At 47.4% G+C, this 21,218-nt stretch overlaps 2 protein-coding genes and 1 pseudogene across 3 annotated transcripts in view; 2 read left to right on the top strand and 1 right to left on the bottom strand.

Annotated features, from left to right (window-relative positions):
* LOC129704352 (oocyte zinc finger protein XlCOF15-like) overlaps positions 1-21,218 on the top strand; it is a 265,479-nt gene that overhangs the window by 200,446 nt on the left and 43,815 nt on the right. The window lies entirely within an intron of this gene.
* The window catches only part of LOC129704299 (zinc finger protein 850-like), a 55,706-nt pseudogene that overhangs the window by 8,564 nt on the left and 25,924 nt on the right, over positions 1-21,218 (bottom strand).
* On the top strand, positions 2,449-9,724 carry LOC129704343 (gastrula zinc finger protein XlCGF49.1-like). 2 transcript variants are annotated; one of them, XM_055647426.1, is made up of 2 exons: positions 2,449-3,283; positions 5,822-9,724. In XM_055647426.1, the coding sequence occupies exon 2, from the start codon at positions 6,253-6,255 to the stop codon at positions 7,036-7,038; it is 786 nt and encodes a 261-aa protein (XP_055503401.1). In that variant the 5' UTR covers positions 2,449-3,283; positions 5,822-6,252; the 3' UTR covers positions 7,039-9,724. The 2 variants fall into 2 exon arrangements, with proteins under 2 accessions (XP_055503401.1, XP_055503400.1); XM_055647425.1 differs by having other exon boundaries at positions 5,767-9,724.

The raw sequence follows: 21,218 nt of genomic DNA, 5'->3' as shown, positions 1-21,218 counted from the left end.
TTCTGCAGTTTCCCTTGTATTGCTCTAACACACTATCAATCATATGCACAAAAAATATATATCTATATATATGTGTGTGTGAATGTGTGTTTTGGTGAGGCAAGATAGAGATAATAAACTTCAAAATTCCCTCATGGATCAGAAGCAACTGATTTAGAGCAACGCTCTATTTCTCTTTATCTTATTTCTCATGATGTACATCAATACATAAAAGCAATTATATTTTAATATATATACTAAGTGGGACCCGTTGGGGAGTGAGGGCTGGTTCCCCCAACGTAATATTCCACCTCCACCAATCCAATAGTGAGCCGAAGGGACTGGTTTCCAGAGGGCTAGTATGGACATTGTGGGCCGAATGGAGTATTGGGCTGGCAGCTCAGTCACTTGGGCCTGGTGGGCTGGCAGCTCAGTCACTCACGGCTGGTAGGGTGGCAGCTCAGTCACTTACGGCTGGCGGGCTGGCAGCCGACTCACGGATGGTGGGCTGGCAGTTGACTCACGGCTGGTGGGCTGGCAGTTGACTCACTCATGGCTGGTGGGCTGGCATTTGACTCAGAGGAGAAAGAGAGAGGGAAGAGAGAGCAAGGGGGAGAGTGGTGGGAGGGAGAGAGAGGAGAGGGAGAGAGTGTGAGAGAGGGAGAGAGAGGGGATAGGGAGAAAGAGAGAGGGGGAGAGAGAGGGAGGGAGAGAGAGGGGGAATGAGGGGGGAGGGAGAGGGAGGGGGAGGGGGGGGGGGAGAGAGGGAGCTAGGGAGAGAGAGAGAGCGAGAGGAGAGAGAGGGGAGAGAGAGGGAGGAGAGAGGGAGAGAGAGGGGGAGACAGAGAGAGAGAGGGGAGAGAGGAGAGAGAGGGGAGAGAGGGGAGCGGGGGTGAGAGGAGAGAGAGCGGAAGAGAGGGGGGGAGAGAGAGGAAGGAGAATGAGGTGGGAGGGAGAGAGAGGTGGAGAGAGGGGGGTGTGGGAAGAGAGAGGAGAGAGAGGGGGATAGAGAGGCAGGGCTGCCAACTCTCATGCATTGAGCATGAGAATCACGCATTTTGCCAAATTCTCACGTTGATCATTAATTTCTCACTCTCTGTCGTGAGAAATTCCGTGATCGACGAAAATTCCAAAACTCATATTAACTGCATGCGCCATGGATGCTGGAAGCAGAAGCAGCGGCGGGGACAGATACGGACGGGGAGCGAGGCTGGCGAGTGTTTGCCGGGCTGGCGAGTCGCTCACTGCAGCTCTGGCCATGGAGCAGCCTCAGTGCGCCGTCGGAGGTCGGAAGCGTTGCAGCCGCTGCCGTGAGAGTCTCTGTGCCAAATACGCCAGGTGACTGACATGGATCAGCCTGCGGCTCTGTGCATCCTGGAGGACAACCAGTGGCTGCTGGAAATGTCAAACACTGGGTAGAGATGGTGGAATATAGTGGACTTCAAATAGGGGTGGTTGGCGAAAGCATCCTGTTAGAGGTGCCCTCCCCTTAATTCCACCATTTATAGATGCCTTCCCCTAAACCCCCACATTACAGGTGCCCTCCTCTAAATCAACCATTTATAGATGCCTTCCCTAAATCCACCATTTATAGATGCCTTCCCCATAACCCTCACCATTTACAGGTGCCCTCCTCTAAATCCACCATTTACAGGTGCCCTCCTCTAAATCCCATTTATAGATGCCCTTCCCTAATTCACCATTTAAAAGATGATCACAAAATATAAATTAGATAATATTATTTTATTGTTCTGATAATAATAATCTAATTAGTAGAGGTTCGGGTCGAGACCGTTCTTCAGACTGAAAGTCACGGGAGAGATATGGGTGATGATGTAAAGAACAGTGAATAAAAGATATGCAAAAAAGTATCAATGATAAAGGATCACTAACCATAGTTTATTTTAATTTAACATATATTTGAAGGGGTTGGTCCAATAAAGTGCTAACCCTCACTCTGTGACAAATGAGTTACATGCATTAACACGATCCTTACCCACAACCCTACAACCTGTTGAAATGTCATATTTAATTTCATACGTTTACCAAGCAGCGTTACAATTAATAACGCATGTTTCAGTAGATAACAGGAATATTGCTCGTTTGGTCACATACTGCATGTTTATAGCAAGAAAGAACATTTGTATGTTGAGAAACAGCAAAAGTGAAATCAGCTATCATGCTTTAGAAAAATTGATTTTCTAAATTTCATGTAACGGTTGTTATGGTGGACACCAAACATAAAGTGTAAAAAAAACACATAGGAACGCATGTTAAACAGGGAATTTTGTTCATTAATGACATTTTCTCAAACTTCATGAACTATCTCCTCTCCCTGTCATGTACTGCCACTGTGATGGTTTTTGATTAATCTGAACCTCAGTTTTATGTATGGTCACATGTATGATGTCACATGTATGATGTACCCAGTATTGTAAAAACACATATATATGTATATAAATATAGTTAATGTTGAGTAGCGGCCCCAGCACTATCCACTGCTAATCACTGGCAGCCAACCAGAAAAAGCCCCCTTTATTTCTGCCACTCTTTGTCTCCTGCCGTCCAGCCAACTTGCCATCCATGCTAGTATCCGCCCTTTGATACTGTGGGCTCTCGTCTTCCTTAGCAGCCTCATGTGTGGCACCTTATCAAAGGCTTTCTGAAAATCTTGATTCGTAAGGGTGTCAGGGGTTATGGGGAGAAGGTTTTGAGAGGGAGAGATAGATCAGCCATGATTGGATGGCGGGGTAGACTAGATGGGCCGAATGCCCTAATTCTGCCTCTTGAACTTGTGAACAATAAGGGTCTTGACCAAAAACGTTACCATCCATGTTCTCCAGAGATGTTGCCAGACCTGCCGAGAGTTACTCCAGCACTGTATGCCTTTTGTGTATTGACCAGCATCTGCAGTTCTTTGTTTTTACAACAGGGTCCCCTTGTGTTCGCCTATAACTACGCTCTGTCCCGCCCCTTTGTTTTAACCAGCTCTTTCCCGTCCCCCTGCAGTGAGTCTGAAGGGTTCCGACCCGAAATGTCACCTATCCATGTTCTCCAGCATGTTGCCTAAACCGCTACGTTACTGCAACATTGGCCTTTCTCTTGTATAAAGCGGAACCTGCAGTTCCTTGTTATTACTATTTTTTTAAACTGATATTATTTAGTTCATAAGGCAGCCAAACCTCCCAGGAATCACCAAGGTTGAGAAAGAGCCCTATCATCAGTGTTGAACAAGCCAGGAGGAGCATTGCAGACGTGACCCCATAACTAGGCGACCGTGGACACGGATGATCCTCGGCAGCAGGTAGGAGCGGAGCTGAGCAGCGCGGGTTTAATCCAGCCCGAGGTCCCGGCCCTGGTGCAGCCCACGGCTGGGGGAGAATCCGTGCTGTTTGCGGGGTCACTGCGGGCTCAGTCCCACCTCGCCTCGCCTTCTCCTCACCCCCGCCCGCTCCCCACACCCCAACTTCAGGGAGATTCCCGTTTCAATGCAAACAGTAAATGCTGGCGACTGTCAACAAACCAGGCCTCGTGTAGAATTTTGTGAATGTTTTGGGCAAAGATGCTCCTCTAGGATCTTTGGTTCTGGGTTTGAGGGGAGGATTACCGCGGGAGGTTAAATAAAAGTCAGACGTTAGTGATCAGCAGGAAGTGACTGATCCTGGTGGGACAAGGCAGGGGCTGGCCGAGCAACCATTTTAGGAGCGACAAGCATAGAGTTCAAAGAAGGGTCTCGACCCGAAACGTCACCCATCCCTTCTCCCAAAGATGCTGCCTGTCCCGCTGAGTTACGCCAACATTCTGTGTCTATCTTCGGTTTAAACCAGAATCTGTAGCTCCTTCCTACACACTAGGGGAGACAAAATGTTGAGGCTTTGGGTAGCAACCTGACAAGATGGTAATTTACTTACTTACTGCCTATTATGCCTCCAAAATGCCCTACATTAGAGGCATGTAGGGCAGCAATGAAGGTCCTCCACTCAGTAGTGTTGATTCCTTCACTTGCTGTTTCCATAACATTTTTTTTAGGAAAAGGCAGGAACGATTGGGGATGATCAGCAATGATCACATTGAATGGTGGTGCTGGCTCGACGGGACGAATGGCCTGCTCCTGCACCTATTGTCTACGAGACAGGGTTGTTAGCCCTGTGCTCAACCTCCAACCTGGAGGACCAGTGGATCGCTGTTCGTCTCGCCTCTACCCTTCGACCTGTCCAGCATGGGAGACCCTAACAGGAGACAAATCACCCGCTGGCATAGATCTTGGGGTCACTGAGACACACAAGCTCCCCGACCACGACAAGGTTGCAATCCAACGGGAAGAATCACAAAATTTATATACGTTTATTCGTAGTTTTTGGGGCCTTTTTTTTTGTTGTTGACATTTTTAAAGTGGAGATTGATAGGTTTTTGGTTAGTAAGAATGTCAAAGGTTATGGGGAGAAGGCAGGTGAATGTGGTCGATAAAGAAAATAGATCAGCCACGATTGAATGGCAGAGCTGACTTGAACAGCTGAATTTTGTGCCAATGTCTTATGAAGTGGTCAGGATGGTCAGGATGGTAGATAGGCCACTGATGTGCTCCTTCAGCAGGATATAGGATTCAGAGAAAGTTCCAATGTCCCTGAAGACTACATCTCTAGGACGTATGTCCTGCTGCAGCTTCTAACTGGCCACATAAAGGAACTGGAGCTGCAGCCTCACAACTTCAGGGTGATCTGGGAGACAGAGGACTTCATAGATAGCAGTTATAGCAAGGTGGTCACTATTAGGTTCAGCCATAGCCTATACTGGTCACTATAGGTTCTTTAGTCAGACGATGGTGAATCTGTGGAATTATTTGCTACAGGCTGTGGAGACTAAGTCAGTGGATATTCTTAAGGCAGAGATAGATAGGTTCAGATTCGTACGGGTGTCAGAGTTCTGGGGAGAGGAGAATGGAGAATGGGGTTAGGAGGAAGAGGTAGATCAGCTGTGATTGAATGGCAGAGTAAACTTGATGGGCCGAATGCCCTAAGTAGATGGGTCTACTGTGGACAGCTCGATTGTAATCATGTGTAGTCTCTGCTGACTGGACAGAATACAGCAAAAAGCTTTTTACCGTATCTTGGTACACCTGACATTAAACTAAAGAACAGGAATCCCCCAGGGTTATTTCCCTCAAACAAATTAATCATTTTTTTGGGGGGGGGGAGATGAGAGATGACTGACTATTCAGAGGAGAGCGTTAGTCGCAGTCAGGTCTGAGTCTCCAGGCCTGGCTCGGAGACACATCGGGGAGGAGTGAAGTGGGATAGGATCATTAAGTTAGGAGATTCAACAGTTAGGGGAGGTCAGATTGGAGATTCTATCACAGCAAACGGGACTCGAGGATGGTATTTTTGCGACCCTGGCGCCAAGGTCCAGGGTGTCTCAGTGGTTGCTAAATATTCTCAAGATGGAGGGGAGGAGTCAGGTTGTACACATTCTCCCCGTAACCTTTGGCGTCCTTACTAAACAAGAATCTGTCAATCTCCGCTTTAAATATACCCAATGACTTGGTCTCTACAGCTGTCTGTGGCAATGAATTCCACAGGTCCACACCTTCTGGCTAAACAAATTCCTCCTCAACTTTTAGAAGGCACATCCTTTTATCCTGAGGCTTTGTCCTCTGGTCCTAAACTCCCCCGCTAGTGGAAACATCCTCTCTACATCATCTCTACCCGGGCCTAACATAGACAACATGCATTAACTCGTCTGAAAAACTGTTCTGTGCCAATCTATATCTGATGCAAACTCCTTTCACAGGGCATACGAGCCGAGGGTTTGTCTAATGGGAATATCAAACTCTACTTCACTTCAGATCCGCACTGTCCGACAGGTCACCAGCACCAATGCCCACACCCCTTGAACTTGGAAGAAGAAATGCCCATCTGCTGTATTTCTGAGAAGAGACTACAAATTGCAGAGTGAGCTGTTGGGCAGCGAGACTCATTCCTGAATGGAAAAAGTTCAAGAGCACTGTCCCTGGAATGAGCTTTGGCTCGAGAAGAATCAATTCCCTGTACAATTGAAAACTTGCGTAACTGCTTTTGATGAAAGAACTTCATCGTTTGACCCTCTTGCTGAAACACCGTTGATCTGATAATCTGAGAACGCAGCGTCGCCGGAGACGGGGTGTTCAATCGTTCCACGTGTGGGAAACTATCCGTCTGGTCATCCTACCCACCGATACACCGGCACGAGGCCGTCCAACTGTGCTGAGTGTAGAAAACATTCACTCAGTCTTTCAATATGATGGCCAACGGGCAGTTTCACACCGGAGACCGGCCATTTGTGTGCCCTGAATGTGGGAAGAGCTTCACTCGGCCATCGGGTCTGAAGGCACACCAGCGGGTTCACACTGGGGAAAGGCCATTCACCTGCTCGATCTGCTTGGAGGTATTCTCTCAGTCCAAAAATCTGACGGCACACCAGCGAATTCACACGGGGGAGAAGCCATTCAGCTGCTCTGAGTGTGGGAAGGGATTCACTTGGTCATTCAGCCTGGTAATTCACCAGCGGATTCACAGAGGAGAGAAACCCTTCACCTGCTCTGCGTGTGGAAAGGGATTTTTTGATTCGTCCAGTTTGACGAAACACTTGCGAGTCCACACTGGGGAGAGACCGTTTGTCTGCTCTGAGTGTGGCAAGACGTACACTCGGTCGTCCCACCTGCTGATGCACCAGCGCGTTCACGCCGAGGTGAGACCGTTTATCTGCTCCGAGAGTGGGAAGGGATTCGCTCGAGGATCCCACCTGCTGACGGAGCCGCAGGTTCGCACGTTCACCTGCCCTGAGTGCGGCAAGGCGTTCGATCAGTCGTCCGAGTTACAGAAACACCAGCGAGTTCACACGGAGGTGAAGCCGTTCATCTGCACTGAGTGTGGGAAGGGATTCCGTTTGTCATCTCGGCTACTGACGCACCGGCTAATTCACACTGGGGAGAGGCCATACGCCTGCGCTGCATGTGGGAAGGGATTCATTCAGTTGTGTCAGTTACAAAAGCATCGGCGAGTGCACACTGGGGTAAAAGATTAACCCAGGAGGAACCCTGTTCAATACTTCAGTTGGAGTTTGTTTCTGACAGTCAGTAACCCCTATAACTGGGCTGAAGGTTAATATTCTGTATCGGTGATAAATACATTGGATCTGCTCGAAACACATTTCAGATCCTTAATGTCTTTGTAAAACACTGTACAGTAGTAGGAGAGCCCGTTTGGCCAAACTGTTCCCTCCCAGTGTTACTGCCCCACGCCAGTTCCTCCTCTCACCTGTTGGAATGTTCTTAGAAACATAGAAATTAGGTGCAGGAGGAGGCCATTCAGCCCTCCGAGCCAGCACCACCATTCATTGTGATCATGGCTGATCGTCCCCTATCAATAACCTGTGCCTGCCTTCTCCCCATATCCCTTGACTCCAGTACCCCCTAGAACTCTTATCTAACTCTCTCTTAAATCCATCCAGTGATTTGGCCTCCACTGCCCTCTGTGGCAGGGAATTCCATAAATTCACAACTCTCTGGGTGAAAAAGTTTTTTTCTCACAGTCTTAAATGACCTCCCCTTTATTCTAAGACTATGGCCCCTGGTTTTGGACTCGCCCAACATTGGGAACTTGTGTTTGTTTTTTTCCCGCTCCATTTCCCATGAATTGCATCCCTGCTGTTCACCTTGATCCTATCCCTGTGGTGACGGGTTCCATATTGTCCCCACTGAATCCCCTGTGTGTGAAGTCTCCACTGGATTCCCTGTGAGACTTTCTGATATATAATTTAAAAAAACAGACCGCAGTTTGAGAAATGGAGATCGGCAGGTTACCCCTTAAACACCTTTTCGTGGTGGTACTGGACCGACTACTCTCGTTCCCTACCATCGCCTTCGATGGCCCTGACGCGGATACTGGCAGGGGAGGGCCATCTGCCTTGTTCGGCAACAGACAGGAGGTCGCAATGTGGGGAGCAGCTCATGCCACCAAAAGTTTAATGTCTCTGCTGATCCATGTGCTCTTCGGGGAGGATACAGGGACACAGTCGTATAATGGCTGTGTGTGGGAGATTCCATGGGAGATTCAGTCCGACAAACGGCTGCCACTTTGCGGGTAACAATGTACAACAGTGGGCAGCTGATAGTGGGGTGCAGTGGACCCTTCACATCCCGTGTTACCCACAAGCAGCAGGGCTGATGGAGCGTATGAATGGTCTACTAAAAGAGAAGATACGTACAATAACTCACTCCCACACGCTCAAGGGGTGGGCCCTTGTGTTACAGCAAGCAGTAAACAACTTGAGCCAACCCCCTTTGGCAGGGGGGACGTGTACCATCATAGGGAGTGAATGCGCACTTACAGTACATACTGGAGGCCAGTGAAAATATTACGGACCTGGTGGCCGACTAGCGACAACGGGTTAATGCCTTTAATAAAGTTGGCTAACAGTTGCAAGATGAGGCCACGGAGACCATGTGGTGGAATTGCTGGGCTTGGAGGTAGGGGGCATATTGTGCAACGGCTGGTGACTGGGCGTGTTGTCGTAGTAATTGGCATAATATTCTGCAATTGTGTGCTTCCCTACTGCTGTGCGAGAAGGGCCCAGAGGGTGAAGGGGTGGTACTGAACCTGCGGGTCGTATGTAACGGGCCAGCCTGAGGGCCGAATGTACTGTGATTTGGGGTGTATGGGGTTAAGGTGAGGTGAAATGATGTTTAAAACATCACTGCATGCTTCGGCTGATTCAAAGGGGCCAGTAAATCACGAGGATGCCTGCATAATGGTTAAGATAAGCTTTGCTTTCACAGAGACGTCGAGACTAGCTCAGTGTCTGATCATAGAAACATAGAAAATAGGTGCAGGAGGAGGCCATTCGGCCCTTTGAGATCATTGTGATCATGGCTGATCGTCCCCTATCAATAACCCATGCCTGCCTACTCCCATATCCCTTGACTCCACTAGCCCCTAGAGCTCTATCTAACTCTCTCTTAAATCCATCCAGTGACTCTCTGAGTGAAAAATTCACAACTCTCTGAGTGAAAAAGTTTTTTCTCACCTCAGTCTTAAATAACCTCCCCTTTATTCTAAGCGATTATTGATCAAAACCATAACTCACGCCATTATGGAACAGATAGTTAGTTTAACACATAATCACCTCACATTCTTAGAGATAGAATTATTTTACTGAACTTTTGATTATTATTGTTTGTATACTGGGTGCCATGTATTTAGACGGGCGCTAATGCAGGCCGACGATTCCCGGGTGTATTGTAAAGAACAGTCCATATCAACTACAATGAAGTTATCGGCTAAATTAGCAGCACAGCATTTAAAAAACCCTTAAAGTACAAGATGTTCCCAAGACAAGTGGGAGATGTTCCCACAATGCATGGGAACGGCTAAGATGCTGAGCAGACCACTTTGGGCGGCCCACCTGTGCCTCCTGCCATTAGTAGTTCAGAAACATTGCAGTCTAGGGGGCTTATGTTTGGCACGGAGGGCGGGGGGTGCAAAGGCACGGTCTGCTCAGATAAGAAATGCCTTAAAGGATGGAGTTGGGTGCCCTTCCAGGAGGAGAGAGCCGCAGCCTCACACCATATCACGAATGGTGCCAGGTGATCAACAACAGGACCATCCAGCGGCGTGCTCTGCTGTGTACTCGGGGTTTGCGAGTTTGTACGCGGATACGTGAATCTGTGTGCCTTATTTGGTCGTGTAATTAAACTACCTTGTTATTCGCACTCTGTGGTCCAGATCCGGTGATTTATCGAACACAACACCTGCAGACTGAATCACTGGAAGACAAGGTATTGTATTGTATTGTATTCAAATTTATTGTCATTGTCTCAATTTGAGACAACGAAATGAATTTTCCTTACAGGCAGTATCATTAAAAAAAATCACAAAGAAATTATAAAAATAAATAATAAATAAATAATAAAACATATTAAAAATAAAATTGAAATTGAATTAAAAATTTTAAAAAAAGGTGAGGGGCCATTGGTATCTAATCCCAGACGTTTCTTGTCCCTCCAGTCTCTGATGCCATGAGCGTTTAGACTCACTGTGTATCTCTTTATTCCCAATTCTTTTCAACATCGTGGGACTTCTTGTCAGCTTCCTCAGGCTAGACGCCCCACAGTTGTGGTACCTCAATACAAGGCTGTCCTCTAAAAGCTGAGAACCCAATGAGGTCTTCTCAATGGAACTGGGTCAGAAATTGGGCACCATATCCGAGGAAGGATGTGAAGAGGGTCCAGAGGAGGTTCACACGAATTGTGCCAGGAATGAGCAGGTTAGCCTATGATGATCGTCTGTCGGCACTGGGCCTGTACTTGCTGGAGTTTAGAAGAGTGAGGGGGGGTGGAGAAACCTCATTGAAACATACAGAATAGTGAAAGGCTTGGATAGAGTGAGTGTGGAGAAGATGTTACCATTAGTGGGAGAGTCTAAGACTGGAGGTCATAGCCTTAGAATTAAAGGACGTTCTTTAAGGAAGGAGATGAGGAGAAATGTCTTTAGTAAGTAGGGGGTGAATATGGAATTCTTTGCCACAGAAGGCTGTGGAGGCAAAGTCAGTGGATATTTTTACTGCAGGGATAAATAGATTCTTGATTAGTACAGATGTCAGAGGTTATGGGGTAAGGCAGGAGAATGGGGTTTGGAGGGAGAGGTAGATCAGCCATGATTAAATGGCGGAGTAGACTTGATGGGCTGAATGGCCTGATTTTACTATCACTTATGTCTTTGTGAAATCAGAGAGGATGAGCACAGGGCAGTTTGAGGGCTGGAGGCAGTGGTGGGGACACAACGAACTGCATACGCTGGTTTGGAAACAAAGACACAACATGCTGGAATAACTAGCGGGCCAGGCAGCATCTGTGGAGAACATAGAAATGGGGAACATCAGCCCAACAGAGCATGGCGACAAACACAACTGAGGTTTGGACATATCGCAGTTAATATCAGTCTGAAGAAGGGTTTCGGCCCAAAACGTTGCCTATTTCCTTCGCTCCATAGATGCTGCTGCATCCGCTGAGTTTCTCCAGCTTTTTTGTGTACCTGAGGTTTGGACATGTTGCCTATCAGTCCTCTCTCGCAAGATCCTGGCTGACACCTGAATGATCAGCCTACTATTTCTGTATGGCTTGTTTTTGCGTTATACGCTGATGATTGTAGAACATGTTTACATTTAATTGGAGGTTATATTGGGAATAATGTATGGAATCTTAATGGTAGCGACAATTTTGCTGATCTGCTGGGAATTTTATCCCATGTTCCTCACTAATGACAAGGTGTAGCATTAAAAAGGCCATGGCCAGGAATGGAGGTACTTCCACATTGGTGCGAGCGTAGTGATATACCCTCCCCCATGGTTGGTGTGGGGAGGATGCATGTGACTGCCGGTGTTTGTGGGCTGGGCAGCACTTACAATGCAGGAAGAAGCCATTCAGCACAGCCTCTGCTAGTGCTCAGTGGATTCCTAACAATCCCATTCCTTACTCATCTCCTGTTCCCCTCCTTCAACTCTTGCCCCAATTTCTTCTGCAAACCAACCAACCACACTTTGGGGCAAAATTAAATTAAATAAAAACTGCTGGAATCACAAGTGGCAATGGTTAGGTTTGTGCTGGAGGAACCAGGGGCAACATCCCACTGATTTCTTGTTCCTTCAAATAAAATGAACTATTTTGCATATTATACTCATATACTCCATTAACCAACTTTTTACCCCCCCCCCCCCTCCCCACCTGTTAACTTTTCGACCATTGCGTTGGTCCATGCATCTGTCAATCAGCTCCCCCTTACCCGAAACGCCGCCTATTCCTTTTCTCCAGAGATGCTGCCTGACCGGCTGAGTTACTCCAGCATCTTGTGTCCACCCATCACTCGCCAGGCTCTGTCTCGCCCTCACCTCTTTCACAACTTTCTCTCCCCGCCCTAACAATCAGCCTGAAGAAGGACCCCCGACCTTAAACATCACCTATCCATGTTCTCCACAGATGCTGCCTGGCCCGCTAGTTATTCCAGCTTGTTGTTCCTTTGTTTACAAACCAGCGCGTGCAATTCCTTGTGTCAACATGCTCTATAGGTTGTTTAAGAAGGAACTGCAGAGGCTGGAAAATCGAAGGTACCCAAAAAAGCTGGAGAAACTCAGCGGGTGCAGCAGCATCTATGGAGCGAAGGAAATAGGCAACGTTTCGGGCCAAAACCCTTCTTCAGACGGGTTTGAAGAAGGGTTTCAGCCCGAAACGTTGCCTATTTCCTTTGCTCCATAGATGCTCAGATTCAATTTAATTGTCATTGTCAGTGTACAGTACAGAGGCAACAAAATGCTGCTGCACCCGCTGAGTTTCTCCAGCTTTTTTGTGTACCTATGCTCTATAGGTTGTTGTCACCTGTGCAACTTTCTCCCACTCCTGGCAGGTGGAGATCCCTCCATGCCAGGGGTTCCTAACCTTTTTCGTCCCGTTTATCCCAGGCAACTTTAATAGCACATAACAATGTTATTTCACTTATTTATGAACAACTAATGATGAACAGATACCGGTATACCAGAACCAAACACAGTCAGTCAATGAGAAAAAATATGTACAAATCCAGAATCAACAAATTTACCCCCTGGGTAGGTGAAATTTATCCCTGGGGGTTAATTTACCCCAGGTTGGGAACCCTTGCTCTATGGATTCTGACCCAGTTGTACTCGGCAGTACAGAGAAGGGAGGGCTAGACAGGCCCAGCAGTCAACCTGGAGCAGCTCTGGAACCCATCATTTGACTTGCTCTGGCTCTGCTCTTAGACTTCACTCCAATTCTTAGGTTTAGAGATACAGCATGAAGACAGGCCCTTCGGCCCACTGAGTCCACATAGACCATAGATCACACATTCATTCGAGTTCGATGTTATTCCACTTTCGCATTCAGTCCCCTTGCATTAGAGGCGATTTTTTATCGAGTCCAGCTAACTTACGAACCCGCACGTCTTTGGGATGTGGGAGGAAACCAGAGCACACAGAGAAAACCCTTGCAGTCACAAGGAGAATGTGTAAACTACAGACAGCACCCCACCCAAGGTCAGGATCTAACCCGGGTCATTGGCAGCGGCTCCACAAACAGCGCTGCTGAGCCACAAAATCGCTGCAAGTTTCTCCCTGTTTAGGATCACTTTGATGTCTTTAAATGTTGAAAGGCGCTGGGAGCAGACAGTTAAAACCCATCAGCTTCTCCTCTGGCCCTGGAGGTTTGCATGAAAAGGAATGACAAGACTCCAATCTTCTTACATCACATTCAGTTTGTTGTAACCCAGAGGGAAATTAAGGAGAAATGTCTTCCTCACCCAGAGTGTGGTGATAATTTGGTGATCAACTCACTCAGCCATCAGACCCGATGAGACATCTGAGAAGGGGGCATACACGTGTTCTGAGTGTGGGAAGGGATTCACTTGGTTGTCCAGTTTGCAAATACACCAACAATTTCACACTGGAGAGAGGCCATTTACCTGCTCTATGGTAATTGGTTTTCTGCCCAATCCCACAAACCATACAGGTGCATCATATTCACAGTGCCCTCCATAATGTTTGGGACAAAAAGGCATCATTTATTAATTTGCCTCTGTACTCCACAATTTGAGATTTGTAATAGAAAAGGTTAAAGTGCACATTATCAGATTTTATTAAAGGACATTTTTATACATTTTGGTTTCACCATGTAGAAATGACAGCTGTGTTTATACGTAGTTCCCCCATTTCAGGGCACCATAATGTTTGGGACACATGACTTCGCGAGTGTTTGTAATTACTCAGGTGTGTTTAATCACCTCCTTAATGCAGGTATAAGAGAGCTCTCAGCACCTAGTCTTTCCTCCAGTCTTTCCACCTGTGGAAACTTTTATTGCGGTTTATCAATTATCAACATGAGGACCAAAGTTGTGCCAATGAAAGTCAAAGAAATCATTATGAGACTGAGAAACAAGAATAATACTGTTGGAGACATCAGCCAAACCTTAGGATAACCAAAATCAATTGTTTGGAACATCATTAAGAAGAAAGAGAGCACTGGTGAGCTTACTAATCGCAAAGGGACTGGCAGGCCAAGGAAGATCTCCGCAATCCTCAAACACCAGACAGATCAGAAACACTCTTCAGGAGTCAGGTGTGTGTGGATTTGTCAATGACCACTGTCCGCAGAAGACTTCATGAACAGAAATACAGAGGCTACACTGCAAGATGCAAACCATTGGTTAGCCACAAAAATAGGATGGCCAGGTTACAGTTTGCCAAGAAGTACTTAAAAGAGCAACCACAGTTCTGGAAAAGGGTCTTGTGGACAGATGAGACGTAAATTAACATACGAGAGCGTTGGCAAGTTCGACATGTCGACCACAGAGGCGCCGGGGAGATGGCAGCTCTGCCGATAGTCTATTTCTCTTTTCCAGTTCACCAGTTCCTTCAGCGGCCTTACATGCCCAGGCCATAACACCTCCACCACTGTGTTTCACAGATGAGTAGCATAAGTGGCATAATGAATTCTGAAGTGTATAGACACATCCTATTTGCTCAAGTGCAAACAAATGCCTCAAACTCATTGGCCGGCGGTTCATTCTGCAGCAAGACAATGATCCCAAACATACTGCTAAAGCAACAAAGACGTTTTTCAAAGCTAAAAAATGGTCAAGTCTTGAGTGGCCAAGTCAATCACCCGATCTGAACCCAATTAAGCATGCCTTTATTTGCTGAAGAGAAAACTGAGGGGGACTTGCCCCCAACAAAAGCATAAGCTAAAGATCAGTCTGAAGAAGGGTTTCGGCCTGAAACGTTGCCTATTTCCTTTGCTCCATAGATGCTGCTGCACCCGCTGAGTTTCTCCAGCACTTTTGTCTACCTTCGATTTTCCAGCATCTGCAGTTCCTTCTTAAACACATAAGCTAAAGATGCCTGGCAGAGCGTCACCACAGAAGACACCCAGCAACTGGTGATGTCCATGGATCACAGACTTCAAGCAGTCATTGCATGCAAAGGATATGCAACAAAAATACTAAACATGACTACTTTCCTTTACACAACATTGCAGTGACCCAAACATTATGGTGCCCTGAAATGGAGGGACTATGTATAAACACTACTATAATATCTACATGGTGAAACCAAAATGTATAAAAATGGCCTTTATTAAAATCTGACAATGTGCACATTGTTCCCCACCCTTGCCACTCATGTGGCCCACTGCCATCTTCTTCCCCTGTCGTGTGCTGGACCACATGTGATTTTTTTATATTACAAATCTCAAATTGTTGAGTACAGAAGCAAATAAAAAAATGATGGGTCTTTGTCCCAAACATTATGAACGGCACTGTTTCCGTTCCGAGTGTGGGAAGGGATTCATTTGGGATCCCATCTGCAATGTCATCAGCAGATTCACACCAGACATTCCCTGCATTGTGGGTGGGAGACGTGAAGGGCTTTGAAAAAAATTACTTCAAACAGAAACACAGTGGCGGATGTACAGCTGCTGCCTCACAGCACCAGAGACCCAGGCTCAATCCTGATCTCACATAATGACTGTGTGGAGTTTACACATTCTCCCTGTGACTGCGTGAGTTTCCTCCTGCTGCTCCGGTTTCTCCCACATCTCAAAGGCATGTGGGTTTTTTAGGTTAATTGGCCTGTGTAAAATGACCCCTAGTGTGTAAGGAGTGGATGAGAAATTGGGATAAAGTAGAACTAGTGTGAATGGCGATTGACAGTCGGCATAGCTTTGCTGGGCCAAAGGACCTGTTTCATAGAAACTTAGAAAATAGGTGCAGGAGGAGGCCATTCTGCCCTTTGAGCCAACACCGCCATTCATTGTGATCATGGCTGCTCATCCCCATTCAATAGCCCGTGCCTGCTTGCTCCTCATATCCCTTGACTCCACTAGCCCCTAGAGCTCTATCTAACTCTTTCTTAAATCCATCCAGTGATTTGGCCTCCACTGCCCTCTGTGGCAGTGAATTCCATAAATTCACAACTCTCTGGGTGAAAAAGTTTTTTCTCACCTCAGTCTTAAATGACCTCCCCTTTATTCTAAGACTGTGGCCCCTGGCTCGGGACTCGCCCAACATTGGGAACATTTTTCCTGCATCTAGCTTGTCCAGTCCTTTTATAATTTTATATGTTTCTATAAGATCCCCTTCATCCTTCTAAACTCCATGCTGTATCTCTTAACTAAATGAAACAGTTTTAGTTGGCATTGATCCAGAATATTAATCTAAAACACAGTTGCAGGGTCACGAACATCAGCAGAACAAATCCTTGAATTCAATACTGGGTGTGATGAGGAGAGGAACACCCCAGTCCCCCATCTCCATCAATGGTGTGGTTGTGCAGTTTACCAAGGAGTACAAATACCTTGGTGTACCTGGAAAGTACATTGTATTGGTCCAGGAATGCTGAGGGTATGTACAAGAAGGGACAGAGCAGGCTGTACTTTTTGAGAAGACTCTGCTCTTTCAATGTCTGCAGTAAGATGCTGCAGATATTCTATATGTCTTTTTAAATGTCAAAATAGACTTTATTCAGGTAATAAATATATACAATACATGAAGAAGGGTTTCGGCCCGAAACGTTGCCTATTTCCTTTGCTCCTTAGATGCTGCTGCACCCGCTGAGTTTCTCCAGCACTTTTGTCTACCTTCGATTTTCCAGCATCTGCAGTTCCTTTTTTAGACAATATACAATACATGAACCGTGCATAAAATGCATCCGACGTTTTCGGAGGCTATACAAATTGTTCAATACAGTCTACATACATTGCTCAAATTACACGGATTTGTCCCCCACTCATGTGGCCCACTGCCATCTTCTTCCCCTGTGGCGTGCTGGAGCAGCAAGGTGAAGGCCTACATGATAAACAAACTCACCAGGAAGGCTGACTCCATCCTGGGGGCGGAGCTGGATTCGAGGGAGGTGGTCTTGTAAGGGAGGATGCTCCTCAATCTGCGGAGCATCTTGGACAATACAACTCACTGCCTCCGTGGCACACTGGTGAACCTGAGGAGTACCTTCAGCAACAGAGTCGTTCCACCAAGATGCAGGACAGAACGCCACAGATCCTTCTTCCCTGTGGCTATCAAATTGTACAACTCCTCCCCCTCCTGTCGTGGGGTAAACTGACCCCCCCCCCATCCTTTCCACACGTCACTTTAATTTCACCTTTCATGTATCTTGTGTTTTATGACTGTTGGCAGATCAATTTCTCTCCTTGGATAAATAAAGTTCTAGTGTAGATTAAAGTTCTATCATACCGTACCGTATGATCAGCAGCAGTGTGGAACCGAAAGCCTCGCTGACATCTCAGAAGGTGGGTGGTAAGGCATGTATTCCTTCTCCCTAGTATGCACTCATGTCATCTCAGTAAGATAGTTGGCTGACAAAGGGATTCCCTTCCCAGCTCAAGGCTGTTGAAACGTCGCCATGTTTCAACATGTTTTGAAGGGTGGCTCAGCTGGCAGAGCTGTTGCCCCACAGCACCTGAGACCAGGGTTCAAGAGGTGAAGGAAGGAACTGCAGATGCTGGTTGAAACCGATGGTAGACACAAAACGCAGGAGTAACTCAGCGGGATAGGCAGCATCTCTAAATGGAAGGAATGGGTGACCCTTCTTCAGACACATGATCTATGTGGTTTTTACACGTTCTCCTTGTAGCCGCGGATTTCATAAGTGACAGGAACAGAATTAGGCCCATCAAGTGGCGCAGCGGTAGAGTTGCTGCCACAGAGTTGGAGACGCGGGTTCGATCCTGACCATGGGTGCTGTGCTGCACGGAGTTTTGTACGTCCTCCCCGAGAACTTTGGTTTCCTTCCACACTCCAAAGACGTACAGGTTTGTAGGTTAATTGGCTTGATAAGTGGGTGCAGGATAGTGTCAATGTTGGGGCCGAAGGGCGTTTCCGCGCTGTGTCTCTAAACTAAACGAAGTCTACTCCGCCATTCAATCACGGCTGATCTATCCTCACTCCCTCCTCCTGCCTTCTCTCCCCTAACACCCTCGGGTGTATCGGTTTCCTCCCACATCCCAAAGACATAGAAACATAGAAAATGGGTGCAGGAGTAGGCCATTCGGCCCTTCGAGCCTGCACCGCCATTCAATATGATCATGGCTGATCATCCAACTCAGTATCCTGTACCTGCCTTCTCTCCATACCCCCTGATCCCTTTAGCCACAAGGGCCACATCTAACTCCCTCTTAAATATAGCCAATGAACTGGCCTCAACTACCTTCTGTGGCAGAGAGTTCCAGAGATTCACCACTCTCTGTGTGAAAAATGTTTTTTTCCATCTCGGTCCTAAAGGATTTCCCCTCTATCCTCAAACTGTGACCCCTTGTCCTGGACTTCCCCAACATCGGGAACAATCTTCCTGCATCTAGCCGGTCCAACCCCTTAAGAATTTTGTACGTTTCTATAAGATCCCCCCTCAATCTCCTAAATTCTAGCGTACAAGCCGAGTCTATCCAGTCTTTCTTCATATGAAAGTCCTGACATGCAGGTTTGTAAGTTAAATGGCCTCTGTAAAAAAATGTGTAGGGTTGTGGATGAGAATGTGGGACCACATGGAACTAGTGTGAACCAGTGATCGAGATGGACTCAGCGTTTCCATGCTGTAGCTGGTTTTTTAAACTAAACCTGCTTTGTGTCAGGCTGTGGTGGTGGGGGAGGGGAAGATGTGTTAGTCACGCGGTTGGAACAAAGGACACAGACTGCTGGAACTCAGCGGGTCGGTCAGGCAGGCAGGCAGCGTCTCTGGAGAACATGGATGCTTGTCAAACCATCTCTCAAACACCTCCCCCCTTCTCCCTGCATTCCCCCATTACCTGCCCCTCTCCCAGCTTTCTACCCCCTCCCCCACTGTCAGTCTGAAGAGGGGTCGCGACCCGAAACTTCGCCTCTCTATCCGTGTTCTCCGGGGGACGCTGCCTGACCCGCTCGAGTTTCTCCAGCATTTTGTGTCCTGGTTAGTTTATCCCAGTCGGCATTGCACAAGCTAAGGGCATCCTTCCGGTGCCCTACGCTTGCGCACTCAATTCCCATGGTGTTGTGTGAAGGCGCTCTCTGCGGCCGGCGGGGCATCCAGACACAATGGAAGTCCCACTGCAGCCGCTCTTCAGCTGCTTTTAAACAGGAGAAATCTTACATTCCGGTAAATCGTGTGCTGGCGCTGGGAGATCTGCACGCAGCAGCGAGGTATTCACGGCCTGATTATCTTTCTTGCAGGAGAAACACTGACCGGGGGCTGAGGGGAGCCGATCCGTGCAGCTCTTCCAAACACCGAAGGATCTTTGTGTGTTCTGCTGAGAGTCGGTGCTCGGTTTCTGAACGCGCCTGCTCAAGTTTTGTGAGAAGCTTTGGTAGACATCTGAAGACAAGAGAGGCTGCAGATGCTGGAATCTGGAGCAAAGGGAAACTGCTGGCTCTGAACATGGACATATCTGATTTTAGGTAACTAATATACAAACACGCCCCTTCTCTGCTCCGCTTTGACGTGCACGCATTTCTTAATTTTCCATTCCACCTATATTCCTTCCTCTGGCTTCACGTTTCAGGGTTCTACTCTCCTTATCTCACTGCCTTTTGTCTTTTCATCTCTCGCCTTTGTTCAACTCACCAGCCAGTCAACCCCCTCCCCGTTTGTACCCCTTGCTGGGGTCTGTCCCGCCCCCACCTCTCTTCTAGTTTTCTTCCCACCCCCCACTAGAATCAGTCTGATTTGCTGAGTTGCTTCAGCACTTCGTTTTTCTCTAAACCAGCATTTGCAGTTCTTGTGTCTGCTGAAAGAAAAACGTCTCAGGCAGTATTTGTCGAGGAAAAGTGAAGAAGGTTGATGTTTCGGGTTGAGTCTTTGCATCAGGTCTGCTTTAAGAGGAAAGGTTGCAACTACAAAGAGGTGAGGAGTAGGTGACCAAAAGTACACTATCCCAGCCAGAACCCTTTTCCCGGGATGGAAATGCCCAACACGAGAGGGCATAGCTGTAAGGTGAGAGAAGGAAAGTTTATTGGAGATGTGCGGGGCAGGTTTATTTCCCCACAGAGAGAGTAATGGGTGCCTGGAACCCATTGCCAGGAGTGGTGGTAGAGGCAGATATGATAATGGCGATAATTTACGAGCCTACCGGCGACTGTGCAATTCTGCTCCTTCTTGACCTCAGTGCAGCATTTGATACTGTCGGCCATACCATCCTAATTGACCGTCTCCGGTATGGGGTTGGTATTGATGGCACTGTCCTGAGCTGGTTCATCTCCTACCTCAAAGGTAGGAGTTTCTCTACTAACATAGGCAACTCATTCTCCTCCCCAGCTAGCCTCTGCTGTGGGGTTCCACAAGGTTCCATCCTTGGCCCCATTCTCTTCTCCCTGTATATGCTCCCCTTAGGCCAAGTCATTGAAAGGCACGGCATTTCCTTCCATTGCTACGCAGACGATACCCAACTCTATCTCCCCCTGAAGCTCAAAAACCAATCAAATCCGTCTAACCTTACCCACTGCCTCGAGGATATAAAGTGTTGGATGGCCCAGAACTTCTTCCAACTAAACGAGAGTAAGTCTGAGGTCATCCTTCTCGGCCCCTCGGACTCAATCAAAACGATAGCAGGCAGCCTTGGAAGCCTTACCCCATTACTCAAACCTCACGTCAAAAACCTTGGCGTGATATTTGACTCAGCACTGAAATTTGACAAACAAGTCAATGCCGTGGTAAAAGCTAGCTTCTTTCAGCTTCGGACGATAGCTAAAATAAAAAAAATCCTCCAGTTTGATGACCTGGAAAAGATTACCCACACATTCATCTCCTCCCGCCTAGATTACTGCAACTCCCTTTACACTGGCATCAGCCAATCTTCCCTGTCCCGCCTGCAACTGGTCCAAAATGCCGTAGCGAGACTCCTGACGGGCACCCGAAAAAGGGACCACATCACCCCAGTCCTGGCCTCTCTCCACTGGCTCCCTGTGCAGTTCCGTATAAACTTCAAGATTCTCCTCCATGTCTACAAAGCCCTCAATGGGCTTGCTGCCACCTACATAAACCGTCTTCTCACCCACCACTCCACCTCCAGGTCCCTCAGATCAGCCGACTTGGAGTTGCTGAATATCCCACGGTCTAGGCATAAGCTCAGGAGCGACCACGCCTTTGCAGTTGCAGCTCCTAGACTGTAGAACAACATCCCCTTTCCCATCAGAACTGCCCCCTCCATTGACTCTTTTAAG

Source organism: Leucoraja erinacea, chromosome 15 (genome assembly GCF_028641065.1).
Source record: "Leucoraja erinacea ecotype New England chromosome 15, Leri_hhj_1, whole genome shotgun sequence".
In the NCBI taxonomy this organism is placed as follows: Eukaryota; Metazoa; Chordata; class Chondrichthyes; order Rajiformes; family Rajidae; genus Leucoraja; species Leucoraja erinaceus.
This window is presented reverse-complemented; position numbering and strand designations above follow the sequence as displayed.